This window comes from Notothenia rossii (genome assembly GCF_949606895.1).
Source record: "Notothenia rossii genome assembly, chromosome: 12".
Lineage (NCBI taxonomy): Eukaryota > Metazoa > Chordata > Actinopteri > Perciformes > Nototheniidae > Notothenia > Notothenia rossii.
In genome coordinates, this window is record NC_136911.1 from 13,552,330 (window position 1) to 13,575,665 (window position 23,336).

The 23,336-nt window shown below is 41.0% G+C and overlaps 1 protein-coding gene and 1 long non-coding RNA gene across 2 annotated transcripts in view; one reads left to right on the top strand and one right to left on the bottom strand.

Annotated features, from left to right (window-relative positions):
- Window positions 1-1,637: 1,637 nt before the first annotated feature.
- The window catches only part of phex (phosphate regulating endopeptidase homolog, X-linked), a 43,058-nt gene continuing 21,359 nt past the window's right edge, over window positions 1,638-23,336 (bottom strand). Inside the window, exons 6-22 of the mRNA XM_079661250.1 lie at window positions 20,626-20,694; window positions 19,856-19,972; window positions 18,945-19,028; window positions 18,554-18,696; window positions 18,134-18,227; window positions 16,345-16,473; window positions 15,795-15,896; window positions 14,978-15,055; window positions 14,697-14,800; window positions 14,461-14,519; window positions 13,832-13,886; window positions 12,774-12,841; window positions 12,544-12,674; window positions 12,218-12,283; window positions 2,499-2,603; window positions 2,334-2,410; window positions 1,638-2,008 (exon numbers count right to left, since the gene is read on the bottom strand). Coding sequence (XP_079517376.1) covers window positions 1,906-2,008; window positions 2,334-2,410; window positions 2,499-2,603; window positions 12,218-12,283; window positions 12,544-12,674; window positions 12,774-12,841; window positions 13,832-13,886; window positions 14,461-14,519; window positions 14,697-14,800; window positions 14,978-15,055; window positions 15,795-15,896; window positions 16,345-16,473; window positions 18,134-18,227; window positions 18,554-18,696; window positions 18,945-19,028; window positions 19,856-19,972; window positions 20,626-20,694 — 1,584 coding nt within the window. The 3' untranslated portion in view covers window positions 1,638-1,905. The remainder of the gene's footprint in view (window positions 2,009-2,333; window positions 2,411-2,498; window positions 2,604-12,217; window positions 12,284-12,543; window positions 12,675-12,773; window positions 12,842-13,831; window positions 13,887-14,460; window positions 14,520-14,696; window positions 14,801-14,977; window positions 15,056-15,794; window positions 15,897-16,344; window positions 16,474-18,133; window positions 18,228-18,553; window positions 18,697-18,944; window positions 19,029-19,855; window positions 19,973-20,625; window positions 20,695-23,336) is intronic.
- Window positions 10,381-23,336, top strand: part of LOC307026113 — a 32,296-nt gene continuing 19,340 nt past the window's right edge. Inside the window, exons 1-2 of the long non-coding RNA XR_013804348.1 lie at window positions 10,381-10,619; window positions 13,976-14,065. This is a non-coding gene — a long non-coding RNA (uncharacterized lncRNA). The remainder of the gene's footprint in view (window positions 10,620-13,975; window positions 14,066-23,336) is intronic.

Genomic DNA, 23,336 nt, shown 5'->3' on the forward strand with positions numbered 1-23,336 from the left:
GAGATACTTTCTCTCTCTTTTTTTTTCAATGAACCTTTAGGGCAGGGGTATTCAGCTAAAATTCAACGAGGTCAAGTTAGAGAAAATCTCCCCATGCAAAGGTCTGGAACATCAAAATGTCTAACTTGCTTTATGAATTACTGTGATATATATTGAAGTAGCCTGTAGCTTTATCAACGTCTGCATGTAATCAACAACTGACTGCCAATCAAATAAAGAAAGTACAATTCAAAAACAACAATATTTATTGTCAATTAACTTTGAACTATACAGATATACAGTAAATACTGTGGATATGTGTAATGTTCCTCTCTGGCTGCATTTAATAATAAAATAGGATAAAATAAATAAACTAGCTTTTGAAAATATGTGCATCTTAAAAGTGCTTGATTGTAGATAAATAAAATAAAGTGCAGCAGCAGCTTGAGTTTCCCTTTTTATTTGTTAACCGTTTCACATCATGACTTAACAGTTTCAGACGATTATAGAACAATATCAGTCTTTACACATCATAACAATTGAACAGTTTTAAAGTTTCTCTTTCTTTCCCTCTTATATTGCAGTCCCTCACTCACTTTCTTTTTAATTCAGTGCGATAATTGAGCTCGAGCTTGTCCTGCCAGTTTAAATCTGGGCTGAAATGGTGTCAGGGCCATTCTCATACACACATGCAGGTGCTCATTGGTTAGCCTGGAACAATATTTAGTTTTAATTTTGATCCTGGTCGACTGATCATATTGGGCTCTGAGACTGCTTATTTTTTGTGACCTCAGTTCTGACTTGAGAGGGAATGTTTTGTCAAACACTTTGTGTTTTGTCTCATAGTGGCGTGTTGGCACTTTTAATGAGTGCCACGGTCTCTTAACAAATGAGACACACTGGTTCTGTGCTCCCAGTGGGCAGGATGAACATGAATGAGTCCATCCACTCAGGGTTAAAAGCTCTGTTCTCACTGTCCACTTTCCTCTTCTTGGAGAGCGCCATGTGTAATTATTTGTCTCTCCTGTCTGCCGCTAACACGCCTGTTCACTCTCCTCTCCGCTTCTCTCCCTGTATCGCTAATTATTCTCTTCACTCACTTTCCTCTCTGCTTCTCTCTGCCGCGCTCTCGTCTCTTCTTCTGTGTTTCTCTCCCTGTATCGCTCACTCGTCTCTTTCGCCCACCTGTCGGCGGCGGTTAAAATAGAATCGCCCTGTCAAAATTGAAATCCCCTATTAATGTATTGATTATAGATCCGGGTCCGTATAGGTCGGCGTCTGGGTCCGGATCCGGACCGCGGTCCGCCTGTTGCCGACCCCTGCTTTAGGGGCTCCGTAGTGATCTTAAAATACTAGACTATGAAAATGTTGTCAGATATATGTAAAAAAACAAACAATAGAGAGATAATATTCTGTATTTTAATCATTATATCATAAAAACATGAACATTGGGTTTATTCAAACAGAAAAAAAACATTTCATGACACGTATCCTTTACATTTCTGACTAATGGAGAGAGCACAACTTGTAGTCTGAATTCTTGTAAATCTGTGAGTTAATTTGCCTAGGGCTGAACTTTTCCAGAGTGAATACACATTTCTGACACATGAAAGGGATGAAAGGAACCAAGGCGAATTGATGCATCAAAGTAACACACACACACACACACACACACACACACACACACACACACACACACACACACACACACACACACACACACACACACACACACACACACACACACACACACACACACACACACTTTAACACTAAACGTAAGAGTACTTTTTCTGTTAACTCTTTATTTTCACATAGCCACAACATCATGTAAACTGTGTTGGATGAGTCCAGCATCATCAAGCTCTTTGTCAGATGTCCAGCTGAAAGCTTGGGCCTGGTTCAGGGTCAAGCTGAGGTCAAAGGTCACCACACTCTGCAAGACTTTGCACCTCTGTTCATTACTGATGGCTCGGGGCATTTGAACGCTTTCCGAAACTCCTCAAAGTTACTCATTGCTCCGATTACCCTGCAGGTAAAAATTGTCAGGTTTTATGGATTGTGTGCATCAATCAGTGTTTGAATATACAGTATATATATATATGTGTGTGTGTGTGTGTGTGTGTGTGTGTGTGTGTGTGTGTGTGTGTGTGTGTGTGTGTGTGTGTGTGTGTGTGTGTGTGTGTGTGTGTGTGTGTGTGTGTGTGTGTGTGTGTGTGTGTGTGTGTGTGTGTGTGTGTGTGTGTGTGTGTGTGTGTGTGTGTGTGTGTGTGTGTGTGTGTGTGTGTGTGTGTGTGTGTGTGCGTGCGTGCGTGCGTGCGTGCGTGCGTGCGTGCGTGCGTGCGTGTGTTCACCTGTATTTTGGTGGACTGTGAGAACCAGTCTGAATCTGGTCCCTGGCTGTTTCTGGTCTGTATGAGTTACATCTCACCTACAGAAAACATTGTATAGATTATTTCATATTCTTTGTGTACTTCACTTTCCGCACCAGAAGTAAGAAGAAGTCTTATTGTTCATACATGTGCGTAGCTCAGGAAAAACAGTTGGTTGTTGTTCAGTCTGACTCCAGGCAGCAGAGGCTCCTCTTCACCCCCTCTGCTCTCATCCACCCAGCGCCTGTACGCCTGCACACAAATATAAAGACATTTCCTCTCCGGGGCTTCTTAACATGACATGAGCATTTTTAATGAATACTTTCTTGCAAAGGATATTTTGAGGTGTCAAAAACAGGCAGTTCTGTATCCTTAAATCAGGCTCTAGCCCGGAACCACGCTGAGCGGAAAGCCAGTTGCAATATTAGATTATAACGAATCGACATTGAAATGGAATCGTGGTTTTAACATAGCAGCACTACAGCAGGGAACGTAGACAACGGAGAAAAAAAAGAGAGCCAAAATTGAGCGAACGTAATGCAAATAATTTATAGTTTTTGCATAATATATAATTGTGTTCATTGGTTTGTTAAACACATATTACTTAAAAATATGTTTTAATTGTTTTTCTCATGCATAAAGATGAAAATATCCTTAGTTTGTTCTAATTTATGCATGAAGGAGTTAATAAATCACACACTGATGGAACATTACTATATTGTAATTATATATATATATATATATATAGGCTTTTTCTATCAATAATGTTCAGGGTCGGTCAAAGGGGGTACATTACTGAAAAAAAGCATTGCTTTAGTTTAGCAGATATCTACAAACAACAAGTCGATATTTTTCTAAAACCATTTAGTGGTTCACATAATAAAATACACAACGGCTGTATCCTGATATAGATTATATATATATATATTAATCAAGGGCACTGCTTTATGGCTTGGTACAAATTGGTCGGGATATATACCTAATATACAGAGCTTTGCGTCGAGAGGAATCTGTATAGCAGTTACACGTGCAATCAGGTTAACTATATCTTTCCAGAATGATTGGATTTTTTGGCATTCCCACATACAGTGCAGCAGTGTACCAACATTATCGTTACATTTGGAACAGTCATAAGGAATGTTAGGATTATACAGATTCAGTTTAACAGGTGTGACATAGGTTCTGAACAGCCATTTATATTGTATCAGTTTCAGTGCAGTGTTTATAGTCTGGGTTTGTGCCTTTAAACAAGCATTTTCCCACTCAGTCTCTGTAATGTCTACTTTTAAATCATCTCTCCAAGCATTGAGTCTTGAGTGTGAGTTGTCCTTTGATTTGGACCGCAGCAGAACATAAATGACTGATAGTTGGCCTCGAGCATCCATATTATTTAGAGTGGCCCTCTCCACAACTGACAAGGGTGGCTCATCTAAGCATTTAGCCTGTGCTGATATGAAGCTCCTTTACTGCAGGAATTTAAGGAAGTGGCTTCTAGGGATGGCATATCTATGAACCAACTGATCAAAGGACATACGTCTTTTATTTTACTCAGACCCTTGGCAGCCCATTGTTTGAATCCCCCATCCGCTCTTCCGGGGACAAAGTTGTCATTACCCCATATTGGGGAGAACTGGGATAGTTTGGGAGCATCTCCTATATAGACATGTGCTTCATGCCAAACAGAAACAGTATTTTTAACAATTGGGATTTTGTCTGTTTTTTTTGTTTTTTAGCATGAGCAGAGCAGATATATGACTGGAGGGATAGGCCCGGTGCTGTATTGCGTTAAATGGCTAGCCATGCTGGAGGGTCAGAGGAGGAGAAGTAAAACATGGCTGTGCGCAGCTGCGCTGCTCAATAATACAATTGCAGATTAGGTACTTTAAGTCCCCCTCTATCATAAGGCAGATGTAAAAGGGAGATCCGTATTCTTGCACGCCTGTTGTTCTATGAATTTTGAGAAGAGCTTCCTGAGCTTACAAAAAAATGATTGTGAAAGAGGGAGAGGAATAGACTGAAACAGGTAAAGACATTTTGGCAGAATAGACATTTTAAGAATATTAATAGGGCCTAACATTATTTCCCTTGCTTTCTTACAGTGCAGACGCTTTTCTGCTTGCTCTTGCCTCTGCTTACTTTTTATGCTGATTTTCCTATTCTTATTCTCTGAAAACTTCGAGCAGTGGCTCCTGGACATTAACTTATCACTGGGACAGTTAATCTTCGTAAATAAACGTTTTTACGACGACCTCAGTCTTACAGTAGCGTGGCCTAGCGACAGCTAAAGCCTGGTAGGCTACTGCATGCTATTTAGCTTAAGCTAGTTGGTAGCAAAATGCCTCCGTTCTCTACAGATGACCACAAACTTCTACAGAAGATGGTTGTGTTGGAAATGAAAATGCAATGGTTGAAAGTTAACGTGGAAGTGAATGGACTATGTCGTGGGAATGACACCACTTTACCAGTGTTGCAAAATAATGGAAAAGGGTATGCTAACTCACAGCTAGTTAGCAGCTACAAGGATTCCAAGGAACAGGAGGGCTTTGTACCGGGTAATAAATCTACAAGTTGTAGTCCTCCCTGGAACTCTCTGGGTGCAAAGCCTAAGAGAAAATGATTTCCATGAGATTTGGGAGGACGAATAACAGGCAGAGCACAGCGCTCTGAAATCTGTGATGCGACCGGCCGGCCTGCATTGTTATCACCCAGGAAGAGCGCCTCTTCAACGCCTATTCATACTAGGAAACAGCCATGGACAGCTGCTAAAGGGAGAATTACAAACAATCCTCCTAAACCACCAAGTGTGCCAATCCAGAACAGATACGCTCCGCTGACCGAGAACCGGAGATCTCTTTCTGATGACCTGGATAGCCTGTCCTCTTCACAAAGCAGGGTAAGGAACAGTAGCTACTCCAAAGGTAAAAGTCTAGAGGGAAAGCTAGCGACTGGGCCTGAAACTCTGATTATGGGTGACTCTGCTGTAAGAGATGTAAAAAGTCTGTGTAGTAAGAACAACACCAAAGTACTCTGTTTTCCCAAGGATATGGTCTCTGACTTGGCTGAGAAGATCCTGCATATTGGAGCTGAACATCCGACTGTGAAGAATGTGGTACTGCACATTGGAACAAATGATGTTGTGAAATAACAGTCAGAAATGCTGAAAAAAGACTTTGAATGTTTGTTGGAAACTGTCAGCTCTCTAAATGCAGAGGTGTTCATCAGTGGCCCTCTACCGCCAGTCAGAAGAGGAGTTGAGAGATTCAGCAGACTGTTTGCACTGAACACCTGGCTTTCAACTGCCTGTACTGACCATTCTGTACATTTTATTGACAATTTTAACTTTTTCTGGGATCGCAGACATCTTTATAAGGCAAATGGAGTTTGCCTGAACAAGTCAGGAGTGAAATTGTTTATCTCTAACATATTCAACTGCCTGCGTCATCAATCTGTTCCCTCTGCCAAGGACAAGTGACAAGAGGAATCAAAACAGGAGAAAGACACAACACATCGCGCAGAAAACCTTGAAGAAGTATCACTGCACCCGCCTGAGGAATGTTCTGATTATGGGAGACCTATGACACAAATGGAGGAGTCTCCACTGCCCGTCACCCCCCATGTCAACGCCTTTGAGGATACTCTTCATTCATCCCCCAGCTCTCTCTACTCTACGCTCACCCTTTCACCCTCGCCCTCCCCCCTGGAGTTCAATGGCCGCATGAAGGCGATACGCAGGGTTGGCAGCATGTCCTTTACCCCGCCCCTCAACGACGCCCACCAAAATCCCTGAAGCAGAGACGCGCACCATCTCCCCCGGCTTCATTACCATGCCTACCACAATCATCCAAACCAAAACAATACAAGGAAGATGGAAGCAGATTTCCAAACCCCCCTTGCTACAGTGTAGACCTCACCCTGCCCTCCTATGATGAGAGGAGCAGGGTGGTGGGTCCTCCCTCCCCTTCAAAGCCTGATAGGGATGTGTGTACAAAACGCTGCAAACTGGTATTTGCTGGGTCCAGGCTCAAGGGCGTATGGCACTCTCAACTTTTTCCAGGACATGCCAGGGCCCTGCCTGCCTGTAGCTTTGCCGATATCTGTGTTGATAGGTAATAGATTAAGAGCAGTGAATCATCTTAGATACAGGAAGTGCTCAAAAGTTTGTGTGCGTTTATCAAATTTAGCAGTGATTCCAAAAAATCTGACTGATAGTGTATTTAACGAACTTAAACTAGCTTTATTAAATGTCAGGTCTTTGGCAGGAAAAACATTTTGTTAATCAATGATTTTATCACTATCTTGATGTTATGTTTTCAACAGAAACTTGGATTGAAAAAAATAACAGTGCAGCTGTTCTTATCGAATCAACCCCTCCCAACTTTAGTTTTATGAGTCAGGAAAGAATGCATAAGAAAGGGTGTGGAGTTGCTATTTTGTTCAATGATTCCCTTCAATGTAGGAAGACATCTTATGGGAACTTTGCTTCTTTTGAATATGTGGCCCTTCAGCTGAAATGCTCCTCTCGAGCTCTGTTCCTAAATATCTATAGACCACCCAAATACTGTGCAAGCTTTTTTGATGATTTCACCGAGTTGCTGTCTATAGTGTGTATTGACTTTGACCGTCTAGTCATTGTTGGTGATTTTAACATCCATGTTGACAACCCTCAGGACAGAGGGGCTAAAGAACTGTTTTGTGTTCTTGATAACTATGGACTGACTCAGCATGTGACGGAGCCCACGCATAATAAGGGCAACACTCTGGACTTAATGTAATTAACTCAAAGGGTCTGAATATCTCTAAGGTTGTGGTGACTGATGTTGCACTCTCTGACCATTCCTGTGTTTTCTTTGAGAGCTCTATTTCTGTTCACAAAAATGTTCAAAAAGAGGTAACCACAAAGCGATATTTAACTGAAAATACTAGGGAAATGTTCACTCAGAATTTTTCTTCCACACTCGCCCCTGCTAATATCTCAGTAAATGAGCTAGTAGATCATTTTAATTCAAAAATTCAAAATGTTATAGATGCCATTGCTCCAATTAAGGTAAAGGAAGTGTCTGGCAAGAAAATATCTCCATGGAGAAAGGCCATGACCGTGAAAACAGAAAAAAGAGAATTTCGAAAAGCTGAACACAGGTGGCAAAAAACAAATCTCCAGGTTCACTTTGAAATCTATAAAGAGAGAATTGGCCTTTATAATTTGCAATTGAAAAACGAACGACAGTCTTTCTTCTTTGACATCATTACCAAAAACAAAAACAATGCACGTGCCTTGTTTGCTACCGTCGACAGACTAACTAACCCCCCAGTGTCAGTAGCCTCTTAATTTCTATCCACCAGGGCGTGCAATGATTTTGCCTCCTTCTTCACTGACAAAATTCAGAAAATGAGACAAGCAGTCAGTGCCTCTGTATCAGTTACAGCAAATGTGTTGTCCCTATGTCCACCTAATATCAATTCATACATCATGACACAATTCCATCAGATTAATGATAAAAACCTAGAGGACAGTATTCAACTTCTGAAATCCTCCTGCTGCTGCCTTGATATTATTCCAACAGGATTTTTCAAAGATGTTTTTCCTTGCATGGCCTCAGATCTACTTCCTATAGTAAACAAATCTCTTCAATCAGGTATTTTTCCACAGGCCCTGAAAACTGCAGTCATTAAACCGCTCTTAAAAATAATCTAGATGCTTCAGTAATGAACAATTACAGGCCCATATCAAACCTGCCGGTAAAATCATAGAAAAAGTTGTTTTTCAAAAGTTGAGTAACTTCTTGCATTTAAATAACTGTTTGGATGTGTTCCAGTCAGGCTTTCGTCCAAACCACAGCACTGAGACTGCTCTTATAAAGGTCTTCGATGACATCCACTTAAACACAGACAGTGGCAGAACTTCAGTGTTACTATTATTAGATCTCAGTGCTGCGTTTGACACTGTTGACCACAACATATTACTCGACCGACTGGAAAACTGGGTGGGACTTTCGGAAACAGTTCTACATTGGTTTGAATCCTACTTAACCCTTGTGCCCTCCTCGGGCATTTTGGTTTGAATCCTACTTAAAGGACAGAAACAACTTTGTTTCTACAGGTAACTACACATCTGAGTTGACAAATATAACATGTGGGATTCCTCAAGGCTCCATCTTGGGGCCTCTTCTCTTTAAGATCTACATGCTACCACTGGCTCAGATCATGAAAAACAACGAAATAAGTTACCATAGCTATGCAGATGACACACAAATTTACGTAACCATTTCACCAGGAGACTATGCTCCAATTCAAACACTGAGTAAGTGCATTTAACAAATCAATGACTGGATGTGTCAGAACTTTCTCCAATTAAACAACGATAAAACTGAGGTAATGGTTTTTGGAGCCAAGGCAGAACGTATAAAAGTTAGCGCTGAGCTTCAGTCTGCAATGTTCAAAACAACAGATAAAGCCAGAAATCTAGGTGTAGTCATGGACTCTGACCTGAGTTTCAACAGTCACATTAAAAAAGTGAGTAAAAGCTTGCTATCACCTAAAGAACATGTCTAGGATTAAAAGACTAATGTCACAGCAGGATTTGGTAAAACTTGTCCATGCTTTTATCTTCAGTGACTGGACTACTGCAATGGTGTCTTCACAGGTCTCACTAAAACATCTATTAGAAAGCTGCAGCTAATTCAGAACGCGGCTGCTCGAGTCCTCACTAACACTAAGAAAGTGGATCACATCACTCCTGTTCTGAAGTATTTACACTGGCTTCCTGTGTGTCAAAGAATAGATTTCAAAATACTGCTGCTGGTTTATAAAGCTTTGAATGGTTTCGGCCCAAAATACATTTCTGACCTCCTGCTAAATTATGAACCATCCAGATCTCTCAGGTCATCAGGGACTGGTCAGCTTTCTGTCCCCAGAGTCAGAACTAAACATGGTAAAGCAGCATTTAGTTATTATGCTCCAAATATTTGGAACAAACTCCCAGAAACCTGCAGGTCCGCTGCAACTCTTACTACTTCTAAATCCAGGCTGAAGACTTTTCTTTTTGTCGCTGCTTTTAATTGAACTATTCATATCTTAGACTGCACTGTAACTTTTATCCATGTATTTTTTCTTTTAATGTTTCTTTTATTAACTTTTCTTTTTAATGAATGATTTTAAATGCCATTTTCTTAATGTCTTTCATTTTTTGTAAAGCACTTTGAATTGCCTTGTGTTGAAAATTGCTATATAAATAAACTTGGCTTGCCTTGCCTATTATATATTGTCCAGGAATAGAGGATACAGTAAGAAATACATTCCTAAAAAAGGCATGATTATCCTTGTTAGGTCCGTAAACATTGACCTGTGTAATTTGAGTCTCTAATATTTTTCTTTATGTCTGTTTTAACTGCCATTTAGTGTGGAGTGAATTGTATAGTGTACCACCACAGGGATATCTCTATTAGCTACTGCTCTTTTTATCAAAATAGAGAAACAAAAAGGAAAATAAAGTAATACCAACAACAGTAGGATAATTATACCATATATACAATAAGCAAGACACCCTGAAAATCCCCCCTGAACTTCCCTAAAACCCCCTAGGTAACTAAAGACTGGTTACTCTACATGCTTGATCCTCATAGCGAGGAGCAGCATAGCGCAGAAACGTGGAGACTCCCATACTTCCGTAGGCTCCAGCAATATTAAACATTTAGACCACTTTTCAATCTTTCAGAACAAGAAAGCAGAGGAATACAAATAAAATAGTAAAATAAAAAGCCTATTGGATCGAACCATGGACATTCTTTTTTTTTTTTATTAATAATAATAATTGTATCTATATATACACATATATTCATGCACAAGATCATCTGTAACTAGAGAATTAACTGAACAACCATGATCCCGTCACAAACAGACAAACCCGAATAATAATGTGAAAAGGTTTGTACTTTAGATGGGCATTAAATAACTGAAACAGCAATGTCTTTCAGCCGATAACATTAGTGGGCACCGCGTGTACACGGAAAGTCGTTATGACGAAGATTTACCTCATTGTAGCAAGTCCATGGTGTCAAAGCCTCTGTTTAGCTAAACGTTCTAGTTTGGCATTGGCGTGGGCCCGGCGTCCTTCTGTAGCTTTTGGACAAACTTCTCTGCGTCGGGGACCGTGTTGAAGAAGTGTCGCTGTCCGTTGTGTGTTACTACCAAGACAGCCGGATAGAAAATCCCGTAGCGGAGCCCCATGGATTGTAGCTACTTTTTCACTGCCTCGAAGAGTTTCTGTTGCCGGTGAGTCTTCGCTGAGTGGTCTGGATATAATCTGACGTTGTGATTTTCAAAACGCACTGTTCCCTGTCTCGGGGCTGCTCGCAAAGCTTTTTCCTTGTCTCTGTAGTTAAGGAACCTCACAATTACCGCCCTTGGTTTTGGGTCCTGGCCAGCGGTTAGACGTCCTATTCGGTGTGCTCTCTCAATAACGGGCGGTGTGGAAAAGGTGTCGGTGCCCAGGGCTCTAGGTAGCCATTGCACCAAAAAACTCACGCACGTCGATGAGCCTCGGGTTGTTGCGACGGCCCCTATTTCCCTGGTCTTCCACCTTCATTTCCAATGTGGCGCATTTATCCTGTAGCTTTTTGATAGCGCTGTGCATGGAATTTAAGTCTTCCTCGGTCTTTCCAATTATTTCCTCTGCTTCTGTGATCCTGTTAGCTTGGTGTTGCAGCTCACCCTTGAGTCCTCTTATTCTTCCCTCAAGCACATCGTCAAGTTTCTTTGAAAAGTCACTTTGCATAGCATGTATGTCGCTGAGGACTTCCACAATCTGGGCCATTGTCTCTGTGTTTTGGCTAGCGGCAGCTGAGCTAGCTTTAGCTTGCGACATTGACGTTTTCGAGGCTGCAGGCGTCTGTGGACCTGCTTTCTGAGGTCTTCCTGGCATAATGTTGACAGGATAATGTGTATTTAAAGGAAGTTGTGGTCTTCTGAATAATTAATTCAATATATTAGCTTCGGAGCCTCATGGAGATGCGTCTCACCAGCACTGCGCCATAACAGGAAGTCACTGGTGTCCTATGCTTACTTGTAATACTTGTAAATAAAACTTTTGGCCCGTAATTTCAATTCCCCATTTCAGAGACCAGAGACGAGGGGGTAACCAGTCTGTATATGTCCGCATCTGTAGCCTGTTATTGTCTCATTACACCGCACTGTGAATTAATTAAAAGTAAATACATAAGTCGTCATGAACACGTCTGTCCATCAGACAGAGTGCTGCTGTGCCTCCTGTCATCATTAATGGACGTCTCTTTAAAATAGCCGCCCAGAGGAGAGGATTTCTCATTACGCCTGCTGCTTCCACTCCTCTCTCCTCGGTTCCCCTCCTCGACTCCTCCGCTCGCATCTCCTGTGGGCGGGACTAAGACATGAGGATAGGAGTCGGGGAGGGGAGTCGAGGAGGGGAAATTAGAGAATTGAGAAGCCTTCTCTGTCTGTTACTTTAGATGAAAATAAGGAGCCACTCCCCACGCCCCTCTGCGAGATATTTGGTTAAAAAGAAGACAATGGTGCTCGAGGAGGAGATTCAGGTGATAAGGTTATCTTGGTTGGTTATTGGTTCATGGTTACACAACCCAACAAATCGTTATGACATCATACAGTGGCAGTGATCAGCTCATTTTTAGACAGGAAGGACAAAAAGTGAACAAATCTTTATTCCTGAAACTTTCAGAATGTCTTTACACAAAGGGGTGAACAAATCTTGATTCCTGAAACTTTCAGAATGTCTTTACACAAAGGGGACACATGTTTATGTATAAAAGACATGAAGAAGTGGATTTTGCATAATAATACTTCAGAGAAGTGCATGAGTGTAAGGAAACAAATCCTACCCTAAAAGACTCCCTCATTCCTCCATTGTCTGCTATGTTTTCAGCCAGAGTCCTCTTGCCCCGCACCTGCACAACAAAACATCCACAATGCACTGATTGTCATGTCTTTATCCTTCTCCAAGTGATTACAAAAGTTACAATCATTAAAGTAAATTCTAAATCAGGTCTCTCAACCGTGCAATGCTGACACATAAACATACTCAACAGAGCCTGTAAAGTGTAAAACTGCATTAGGCAAGAATATTTTTTACATTATCATTATTTAAATGTCTTTTAATATTTCCAGGGATTTAAAAAAAGTTACTGTTGTAAAGTCAAACTCTTACATCAAGTCCTGCCTCCTTCCAATGGTAGGCATTATACTGGTCAATCATACACTGGCTCTGCTCATTGAAGGCGTCTATAGACGAGTTGCTCCACCACTGGTGAAGGTTGCCATTTTTGTCATACTTGCGACCTGTTCATGAAAAGGGATCAAACATAACAAAATCCCCCCAGCTGTGTCAAAAATCTCTGATATTGATGTTTAAGGTCATTCTTGTCAATCAGTATTTACCGTTATTGTCAAAGCCGTGTGTTAACTCATGTCCTACTATCACCCCGATGGCACCGTAGCTTAAAGATCTGGAAACAGATGAAAAGTGGATTAACTTTAGTCCTCCTTATTAACTCCCTTTTGAAGTAGAATGAGCCACAACAGCATTTTAAAAATGGACAATTTGTGACAACATAATTCAAACTATTAAATAAACTATTGCTTGAAATCTCATACTAATGCACTTCATATTAACATATAACATCCAAACGTATACTGTCAAAATGTGCTTTATACTTAATTGGTATACATAAAATAATTGGTGTATATTGTTGGCTGAATGATAACGCATGAATTCAGACTTTTTTTTTTGATCATGATGCAACTATTTTGGCATCCTCTTGGCTTGTTAATTGTATGTCCTCATCAGGACATTATTATTTATGTTTTAAATGTGTCTCTTCCTGCTGGCAGCAGATAACTTGTTAATTGTAATTGTATGTCCTCATCAGGACATTATTATTTATGTTTTAAATGTGTCTCCCCCGGTTGGCAGCCGATAATTTGGAATGAAGTCCACCATGTGACCAATATATCATGTGTTAGGAAGCCAAATGTGAGCAGGACAGCCACATGGTTTATGATGATTACAATCTGCTTCAAACCTTCTTTTGCATTCTTGGTAGGTTAAATTACTAAGAGTATTTTTGGGATTGATTGTTTATATATTGTTTTGTGTAAACTCCGTAGAACTCACGTTAGCTACAGACTATAGTGCTATAGCCAGTTCTATGTGTACATTTCTCGCAACTTTATATTCAATTTTCTAAAATTAGTTTGAACTTCCTTAAAGATTAGATTTGAATAGCTTTAGTCTTTGGATGACAAACAAATGAATCGTCCACATTTTGGACATATCTTCCATTGCATACTGAAAGTACTGTGGTGTTGTAGTAGTTTTCCCTTTTGCTTTCTTCCAGTACGTTCATTTAACTTTGCTCACTTTAATCCTTAATCAAAAGCATCACGTGGCTTATCTATATCTATAAGTAGAGCATGTCGTATTATTTCATTCTCACCTTGGATACTCTCTACCCCAAAAGAAGGGTTTTTGAAGCTCTCCAGCAGGAAATCCTAAAAGAGAAGATCAAAATGATGTTGTTCTTTTTGCTCTTTTCATTTTTCGAAGACTTTATGGATTACCTTTTGCCTTTATTATATAGGACATATAGACTGGAAAAGTGGAGAGCGAAAGGGGATCACTTGCAGCAAAGAGAAACAGGATGGATTAGAAGTTGTCAGCCCACTTTCAGGTAAGCTATCTGGGCACCCAGACAACCTTTTTTCTACATCAGCCTGTGTGTGAGGCACAGCTATTTATTAATTAAAAGTGTGATTTATCAAGAGAGTAACTATTATAAATCAGATCACACTTGACATGTTATAAAAAGCAGTCCTCACGTCATCCCTTTTAGTTCAACACGTGTTTAACCCATGGTTTAACCCCAATTCACTTTCTTTCTTCTGACACTGAAATGCTTACTTGCCATTTTTAAGAAATTATACACCCCAAAAATGTATTATAAGCAGATACATACTTGAAATCACTGAAATGCAGTGCACCGTCATCGTTCCTGACAGAGGTTCAGTAGACAGGTAGTAAGTAATTAAATAAAATATGTCAATAATCAATCATATTATATCTTACTGATTTGATTCGTGGAGGAACTGTAGAAGGCGTTCACAGTTGTTGGGTTTGTAAACCACCTGCAACACACACACACACACACACACACACACACACACACACACACACACACACACACACACACACACACACACACACACACACACACACACACACACACACACACACAATTATGACATGTCAGCAAATGTAAAAAGTCACACAGCAAGTTCACAGAGATGAGTCCTGCCACTCACTCTTTTCGTGGGACGGCCTTTCGGAGCAAGGCCAGATCAGATTGGACAAAGTACTTCAACGTCTGCATCACATTCCCATAGAAGTCTTTCTCACTGTATTTCAGCTAAAAAATACAAAAATGCAAATACACACTATGAAAAAACTGTACTTTTCTGCAAATATTACACCAGAATTTGACCTTTTTTTAGAACAGCCACTCTCAATTATTGCTAGCAGACCATGTTTGTTCTTCCTAACTGGTTTTTAAAACACAACTAGCTTTCAGAACTGCTTTACAAACCTGCTTTAGGTCCTCATTGAGGAAGGTGTCGTTCAGAATAAACTCAGGGTAGCCAACTTTAGCCAGGACTGCATGTGCCTTGAGAGAAAAAGATAGGGAGTGGAGATTTTAAGCACATGTTTAGCGTCATAGCCAATGTCTTAACACAATGTTTTCCTGCAACGGTTTAACCACAGAACAAATTGGAGACAGTGTAAACACTAAAGATATAGAATCTAAATGCAATGATGTTCGATTTGAGGTCACTACAAATCTCACATCCTTGTGATCAATAAAAAAAGCCCACAGTGAACCTGATTATTTTTTTATGTTTTAATATTGACCTAACAGATTTGTGAACCAGGGTTGTTTTGGTTTAAGCCGTACAGCTTAAAAGTCAACTCCTCAACGAACAAAGGTCTTTGTACGTTGCTTTAATTGAAAATCAGATACACATACATATACAAACACACGCAAAAATGCCTGTATTTTTAGTGTGATTGTTTGAGCGCTACGTCCAATTTATATGTTTGATAAAAAAAACATTGATAAATCCACTTTACGCTGCCCAGTAAAAAACACCAGGCACACAGAATGAGTGACTGTCTGGTAAAGCAAGTCAAACATTTGCTCAGGTAATGTGACAGATATTTTTGCCTGGGAGACAGTGCTGCCCCTAAGTGGCAAAAACAATTGAGTACAGCTTAGAGCTAGATAACTTTATTTGGGAAGTTCAATATAGAACTGAGAGCAAATAAGAGGGAAGCAAAGCAGATTATTACAATGGCAGTGGACTGTTGCTAGACTGAGATGGGACAGAGGAAAAAGTTGTTCTTGCCTTTTCTATTGCTTTCATCTTGGTTGGTTTATCCATCCAGTCATTCTCATTTTCCAGCATGTCAATGAACGCCCAGCGAATGCCATCGATCAACTCTTCCATCTGAGAAACAAACACAAACACATTAACTCTAGGACGTTTACAAAAAAAATACTGCTCTTGGTCTTATTGCCACATTTACCCAAACCCAGATTGATGCAGATGACAACACTTTAAATGTCTGACATCACTTCCATGTGAGACACAGACAAAATACACTTAACACAGACATCTGTTACACATATACAAAATGTAATCACTTGACCTACAATGTTGGACATGATGTCATTTCTAGAGCATTAATTGTAAATAAGCCATCTGTATGTCAAATATGTCTTATATGTCTTAAATGATATGATGAATTGGAAATGGGGGACCCTGATGTAAACAAGACGAAAGTCTTTCTCTGGTCTGCATCCCCTTAACAATTGTATGTTTTGAGCTGTACTGTACTGTACCCGATATACAAGCTGTTAATAAACTTTTCAATCAATCAATCAAGCATACACACCATGTGTTTCTTGTCTTCCTGGAAATGTCTGTTGACAAAGAGGCGTCCAGTAGCATAACCAAGCGTTTTATCGACAAAGTTAACACACTTATCCCAGCGCGGGGTCAGAGAGGTGGTTCCCTTGGTAACCTGGAGCGTGTGTGAGAGAAAGAGAGGAAAGGTAACATTGACTCTTTCGCCACATGGCACTTACTTTAACTGGTATAGTCTCAGCCTCTGAATAGCCTACTTACTGGTTGGGAAATGTTGGGACTGATACTAAAGCAAAAGAAACGATTTATATCATCATTTTTTTCGTTCAAGCCATAAAGTTCATTGGAGCTCTCTAGGCTTGTCTTAAAAATCAAACTAGTTGGTGTACCTTGGAGGCCTATCAATTGTTTTCCTTCATGGAACCAGTAAATGGAAAAGCAACCAAATAGTTTTTCTTTCTTGAACCAGTCAACAGAAAAGCAACTTTTTGTTTTGCGTATTATCTTACTAAATGGTCCAATGATGAATGGAGCAGGGGAGGGCAGAGGGTTACTCTCAGAAGTAATTTCAAAACAAAAGCTCTTGCAAACTTCATCCAAAAGCTCTTGGAATAAGGTGGCAATAGGCTATATCAGCATTGGAACCAACTCAGAGATGTCAGAGATGTTAACAGTGGGTTAACGTGTGAACATGAACAACTTTTTGCTACCTCATCTCTCGAGAAACACTCTTTAACCAGCCGACATGCCCCTCTAACTGGTTATTGGTTTTTGATTCCTGCAGCTGTTCCCATAAATGTCAACATCACTGCAGTTGCAAAGCGAAAGAAAGACAGCATGCTTCAAATCCTCCACCATCATTCCTGTCCCGAAGAAAACAAGGACCCCAGGATTGAATGACTACAGACCCGTCGCCCTGACCTCTGTGGTTTTGAAGTCCTTTGAGGGCCTTGTCCTGTCCCACCTAGAAACCATCACAGACCCCTAAGTCTGTGGAGTCCTTCCGTTTCCTGGTTAACATCATCTCCCAAGACTTAAAGTGGGAGCAGATGTAGCTCCCTCACCAAAAAAGCCCAGCAGAGGATGTTCTTCCTGAGGAAGCTGAAGAAATGTAACCTGCCAAAGTCAATGATGGTGAACTTCTACACCTCCATCATCGAGTCCATCCTCACCTCCTCCATCGCCATCTGGTACGCTGCAGGTACAGCCAAGGACAAGGGCAGGTTGCAATCTCTCGCAACCTGAATAGTTTCTTCCATGATTATATCCCTTTCTTCTAAACTATTAATATCACATAAAAGCCTGTCTTGTAAGCCCCTACACTTCCTCTACAGTTATTCCAATATTATCCAAAAACTTTACCATGTGGGGGCTTTCATTTTGAAATTACTTCGGAGAGTTCCGTCCTGCACCTCGTAAAAAGCAAAAACGAAATAACCATCAGTTACTATTCTTTTTACTGGTGTAAGAAAGAAACACTGTTAATAAGAAGGTATACGGATTGACTACTCAAAATATCACATCAATTTCCCAGTTCTCTGTCTTGTAGTACAGAGATCAGTATGTACAGTAGCACATACTGTTAACTACCAGTGTTGAATCTGAATAAACTTCCTGTATACTTAGTATAAACATTTTCCAAACATCCTTTATGAAGTGGGATTTCTCAAACATTTTCCAGCTGTATCTGCATGATGTCAAGCCAACGTTTTAGCTTTTTTAAAGACACACAATACCCATTTATTTTTTAAAGTTAATCAAAACCCTTAAGAATGAACCAAACAATACAGAATTTGGAAGATTCTTTCTGTACCAACCCGTGCATAGTCCTGGTATCTGTAAAGGAAACGACGGCTAAGGGAGGAGATGCTGGAAAAAACTGTCCTCCATTGTACGTAGTTAGCTACAATCCTGGAAAGAGATAGAGAGGATGAACATTTATTAAATAATGCCATACAATCTCATTACACACTATAATAAGATAGGTGTGTCTGGCTGTTTAAATGTATGTGTGTGTGTTCTATCCTGTGATACTTCGTAGTCCCTCCTTGTTTGCTGTACCACGTGTTTCAGTCTAAGTCTTGTCGCACATTTATATGAAATGTTTTGCTATTTGTGTGTGCGTGTGCGTGTGTGTGTGCGTGTGCGTGTGCGTGTGCGTGTGCGTGTGCGTGTGTGTGTGTGTGTGTGTGTGTGTGTGTGTGTGTGTGTGTGTGTGTGTGTGTGTGTGTAGGTACCTAGGATCTGTACTGTTGATGAGCTTAACAAGGTCCCTAAAGTACTGCGGTGCTCGGACGATGACAGGCTCAGAGGTGGAGATGGACCGAAACGGTTCAACTTTAGAGTCCACCACAGCTTTTACAAAACCCAGCCAATCAAACTGCATACAAAGAAGATATCCAGTAGAGGTTACTTATATAACATATAGTCCATTACAACTCAGGATAATACAAATTGAGGGAGACCTGTAATGATGTAAATCATTTTTGCATGTAGAAAAAGGACTGCTTGTCTTAAACGTTAAGTAATTCAAATACATATGTAAAATAAATCATAAAACAGGTGATTTGGTTTTACGAAACATTGGAAGGATTGTGTTCTTTAAGTGTTTGTTTGTATTTGAAGTACCTGTGGTATGGTGCGCTGCAGGCGAGAGAGCGACATTTTGTTGTACATGTTGTCACTGTTGCGGTTATCATATGGAATCAGGATCTGCACACACAATGAGCAATCTGAACTGATATGACTGATCCTAAATACAATGTTTTAACAGTCACCTATTATGCTAAATCCAATTTTTCATGTCTTTTATACATAAACATGTGCCCCCTCTGTGTAAATAGATTCTAAAAGTTTCAGGAAAAAAGATTTGCTCACTTTTTGTCCTGATCCATTTATATAAAAACCTGTCTGAAAATTAGCTGATCAGATTTTGGCCACTTAATGATAACGTTTTTTTGGCTTGTGTAACCATTAGCCAATAACCAACCAAGGTAAACCCACCCCCACCTTATCACCTGAATCTACTTCTAGAGCACCATTGTGTTCTTTTTAACCAAATATCTCGCAGAGTGGCACCTTATTTTCATCTTAGGTAAAAGACAGAGCATCAGCACTTTTGAAACAGGGCTGAAACAGAGGGGTTTATGGGATGCTACAATGATCTGTTTGGTATTTGGACCCAAACACTTCATAGACATGTTTTGTATATATCTGAGACCTATAATATATTGATGAAAAACAGTATGATAGAAATAGAATAATAGAATCGGAGGGATGAAACCCTCTTTTAATGGTCACACATGCAGAGCACACACAGCACACACAGTGGAATGTGTTCTCTGCATTTAACCCATCCTAAGTAGTAGGAGCAGTGGGCAGCTATTGTACAGCGGGGACCTTTAATAGTTTTCCTTAAAGTAGATCAATCATTCTCATATTTCACAACACATTAGTTAACACATCCAGTGCCATTATGGACTATGAAATTATCTCAAAACATTGAATAGATTTATATGTATCTGACATGACGTTCTTACATAAGCCAGTTTGGTCTCGAAGGCAAGAGCCTCTTCCATCTGGGTCAGTGCTGCTTTCTCCTGAGCGCCCAGCATAACTGCTGTATCCACCATGAAACTCAACAAGGCTTCACGATACTGGAGAAAAAAGCAGAGCGAAAGAGAGAAAATAAAGATACGCCATCAGACATCAAGCAAAGGCTTCTGCACTTCTTTTGCAGATTTAATATTATCTGTTTTATGGGGACAGATGCACAGCAAAGATGCACAAAATAGAATACAAAGGGCCATCACAGTTAACAAGATCATAGTTACACAAAAAGAGTGATTATCCATGAACCTAATTAAAAACAGCCTATTTTTTTTTGTATTAACTTCATAATGTTAATTATGTATTGTTCTACACAATATTAAGGAGAGTGCTAGTTGCACCCTAAATGTAGAACATTGTTTATCTATGGATACTAGCAAATGTACTTTATACTGATAGTCTACTAATATCATGAAAAACTCTTGATTTGCTCAATTTTTTGTTACTCTGGCCTGATGAGCCAGCTATTAGACAATCAGCATGTGTTGCCTTTCCACAATTCATTTCCTGCATCACAACTCTCTACCATCTGTGAAAATGTTTAGTCTGGAAGGAATTATTGTTCTGATTAAAAAAAAAAAACATAATTAACTGTTGATATTTTAAGCAGCTGAACCTCTTTCTAATGCAATGTATCACTCAAGCAAGAAGAGTTTTTAAATAACAAGTAAAATAAATGAAAGATGGAGCAGAGACTCACCGCCCGCGCGGAGGAAGTGTTGGTGATGTAGTCTTCCCTGGAGGGCAGAGACAAGTACTCCTGATCAAGCTACATAAAGACAAAGAGCACATATTAGATTTTGCTGCTTTTTAAAAATTGTATTTTTTCTTCTTCTACCTTCGCTGCAGCCATAACAATTTGAACAATGTGCAAGGAGCTGAACCTGTGGAGTTTCTTATCTACGTTGTTTCAAAATTGTAATATTAGTTGTAAAGTAAAACATATACAGTACATCTGTTTGATTGGTTAAAAATCCATAAAAACCATGCTAATATAAACATATAGTATAGTTTCTCCTTTCTTATAGTCCCTGTAGTATTTTGGATCTTGTTGTATTTTTTTACTTTTTATATTATTTATCCAGATTGCTTCAATGGACATGTGGGCAAATATAAACAATAAAAACAAAACAATATACAATTGTATATTGATTTGTTTTTATTGTTTATATTTGATATTCCTCTCTGAAGAACCAGCACCTTACCGTGGTGGAGAGGTTTGTCTGCCCTGATGAACCTGGGGGCTGTGTTGTCTGGAACCTTGTGTTCCTGGAAGGGCCTCCCATGGCAAGTTGGTCTCAGGCAAAGGGCAAGACTAATATTGGTTCGAAGACCTCATGAAAGACGAACTAAGAAGTGAGGATACCCGGCCTGGAGGAAGCCCGGGGTCCCCTTCTGGAGCCAGGCCCAGAAGGACGACTCGTCGGCGAGCGTCTGGTGGCCGGGCTTGCCACGGAGCTCGGCCGGGCAGAGCCCGAAAAGGAAACGTGGGCAACACCTCCGCTTCTCCGTCCCGCGGGCCCACCACCTACGGGAAACAGTGATGGGGTCGAGTGGGCTGCCAGAAGGGTGGCAGTGAAAGCAGAGGGTCTTGACGGACCAGACCCGGGCGACAGAAGCTGGCTTTAGGGACGTGGAACGTCACCTCTCTGGGGGGGAAGGAGCCGGAGCTTGTGCGGGAGGTGGAGCATTACCAGTTGGATCTGGTTGGGCTCACCTCTACGCACAGCGTCGGCTCTGGAACCTTACTTCTGGACAGGGGTTGGACTCTATTCTTCTGTGGAGTTGCCCAAGGTGTGAGGCACCAGGCGGGTGTGGGGTTACTCACAAGCCCCCGGTTGGGTGCTTCTTTGTTGGAATTTACACCAGTGGACGAGAGGGTCGCCTCCCAACGCCTGTGGGTTATTGGGGGGAAAACTCTGACTGTTGAGTGTGCTTATGCACCAAACAGCAGTTCAAAGTATACGGCCTTCTTGGATACCCTGGAAAGAGTCCTGTATGGGGCTCCTGAAGGGGACTCTTTAATCTTGCTGGGAGACTTCAACGCACATGTGGGCACTTGGAGGGGCGTGATTGGGAGGAACGGCCCCCCTGATCTGAACCGGACTGGTGGTTTGTTACTGGACTTCTGTGCTAGTCATGGATTGGCCATAACAAACACCATGTTCGAACATAAGGATGCTCATAAGTGTACGTGGAACTAGAGCACTACGGATGCTCCGATCGATTGGTCACCGATCGAGATCGGCTGATACTCGCTCTCTACCGATCGATCGGTGCTCTCTAAACATGCCAATCGTGAGAGCCGATTGTGCATGACGTAAAATACATGACACTTTTCTCTGTGCACGGCAAAACAAGCACGCCAAAATGTCTTCTCCAGTCTGGCATTATTTTAAGGTGTCCGAAAAAGAAAAAAATAGTGGTATGCAAGGTGTCTGAGCAGAAATCCTGCAGCGCCACCCGCTGTGACGGACCGGTGAGCGGAGCAAAACACACAAGAGTTAGACCTAACACACTTAGCTATTTTATCTACCTCCGGAACAAGCTAAACTAGTTATACAGTAAATATATTAAATATTCACTGTTGGGTCACTCATTAGTTACTGGATCAGTGAGCTGCATGAGATACTGGCAGGCTGTCAGGAGAGGCAGAGAGGGGGAGAGAGAGGGAGAGAGGAAAAGAGAGCGCTTCCGCTCATTTCTCCCGTGTTATTATCCAAAGTGAATGTAAACTTCAATAATGTACATCATGTGAATGTAATAATTAAGTTGATTGTTGTTTGTGGAAGCTCCAGTGAATGGTCCCATTAACTGAGTTTTAAACATCCCTTGAAATAGCCCACTCGATCGGATCGGCGATCGGTATCGGCCGATACTGATTCTGGCGATCGGCCCCAAAAATTGGCGATCGGAGCATCCCTACAGAGCACCCTAGGCAGAAGGTCCATGATCGACTTCGTTATCGTATCATCGGGCCTAAGGCCGTATGTTTTGGACACTCGGGTAATAATAATAGCTTGGATTTATATAGCGCCTTTCATGAGACCCAAGGTCGCTTTACAAGGAAGAACAGGGCAAAAGAAACATAACAAAACAAAAGGCAGTCAGACAACCAGTCAGACAGACAAAACAACAAATAGATTAGGAGCCAAAGGCCTTAGTAAACAGATGGGTCTTGAGGGCCCTTTTGAAGGCATCAAGCGTGGAGATGTTGCGGATCTCCGCAGGGAGAGCGTTCCAGAGGGTGGGGGCTGCCACGCTGAAGGCTCTGTCCCCGATGGTTTGCAGTTTAGTGCGGGGAATAGTAAGCAGGCCAGAGTCTGAAGACCGTAGGTTCCGGGGAGGGGCATGTGGGTGAAGGATGTCCGATAGGTACTGGAGGGCATGGGCATGGAGGGACTTGTAGGT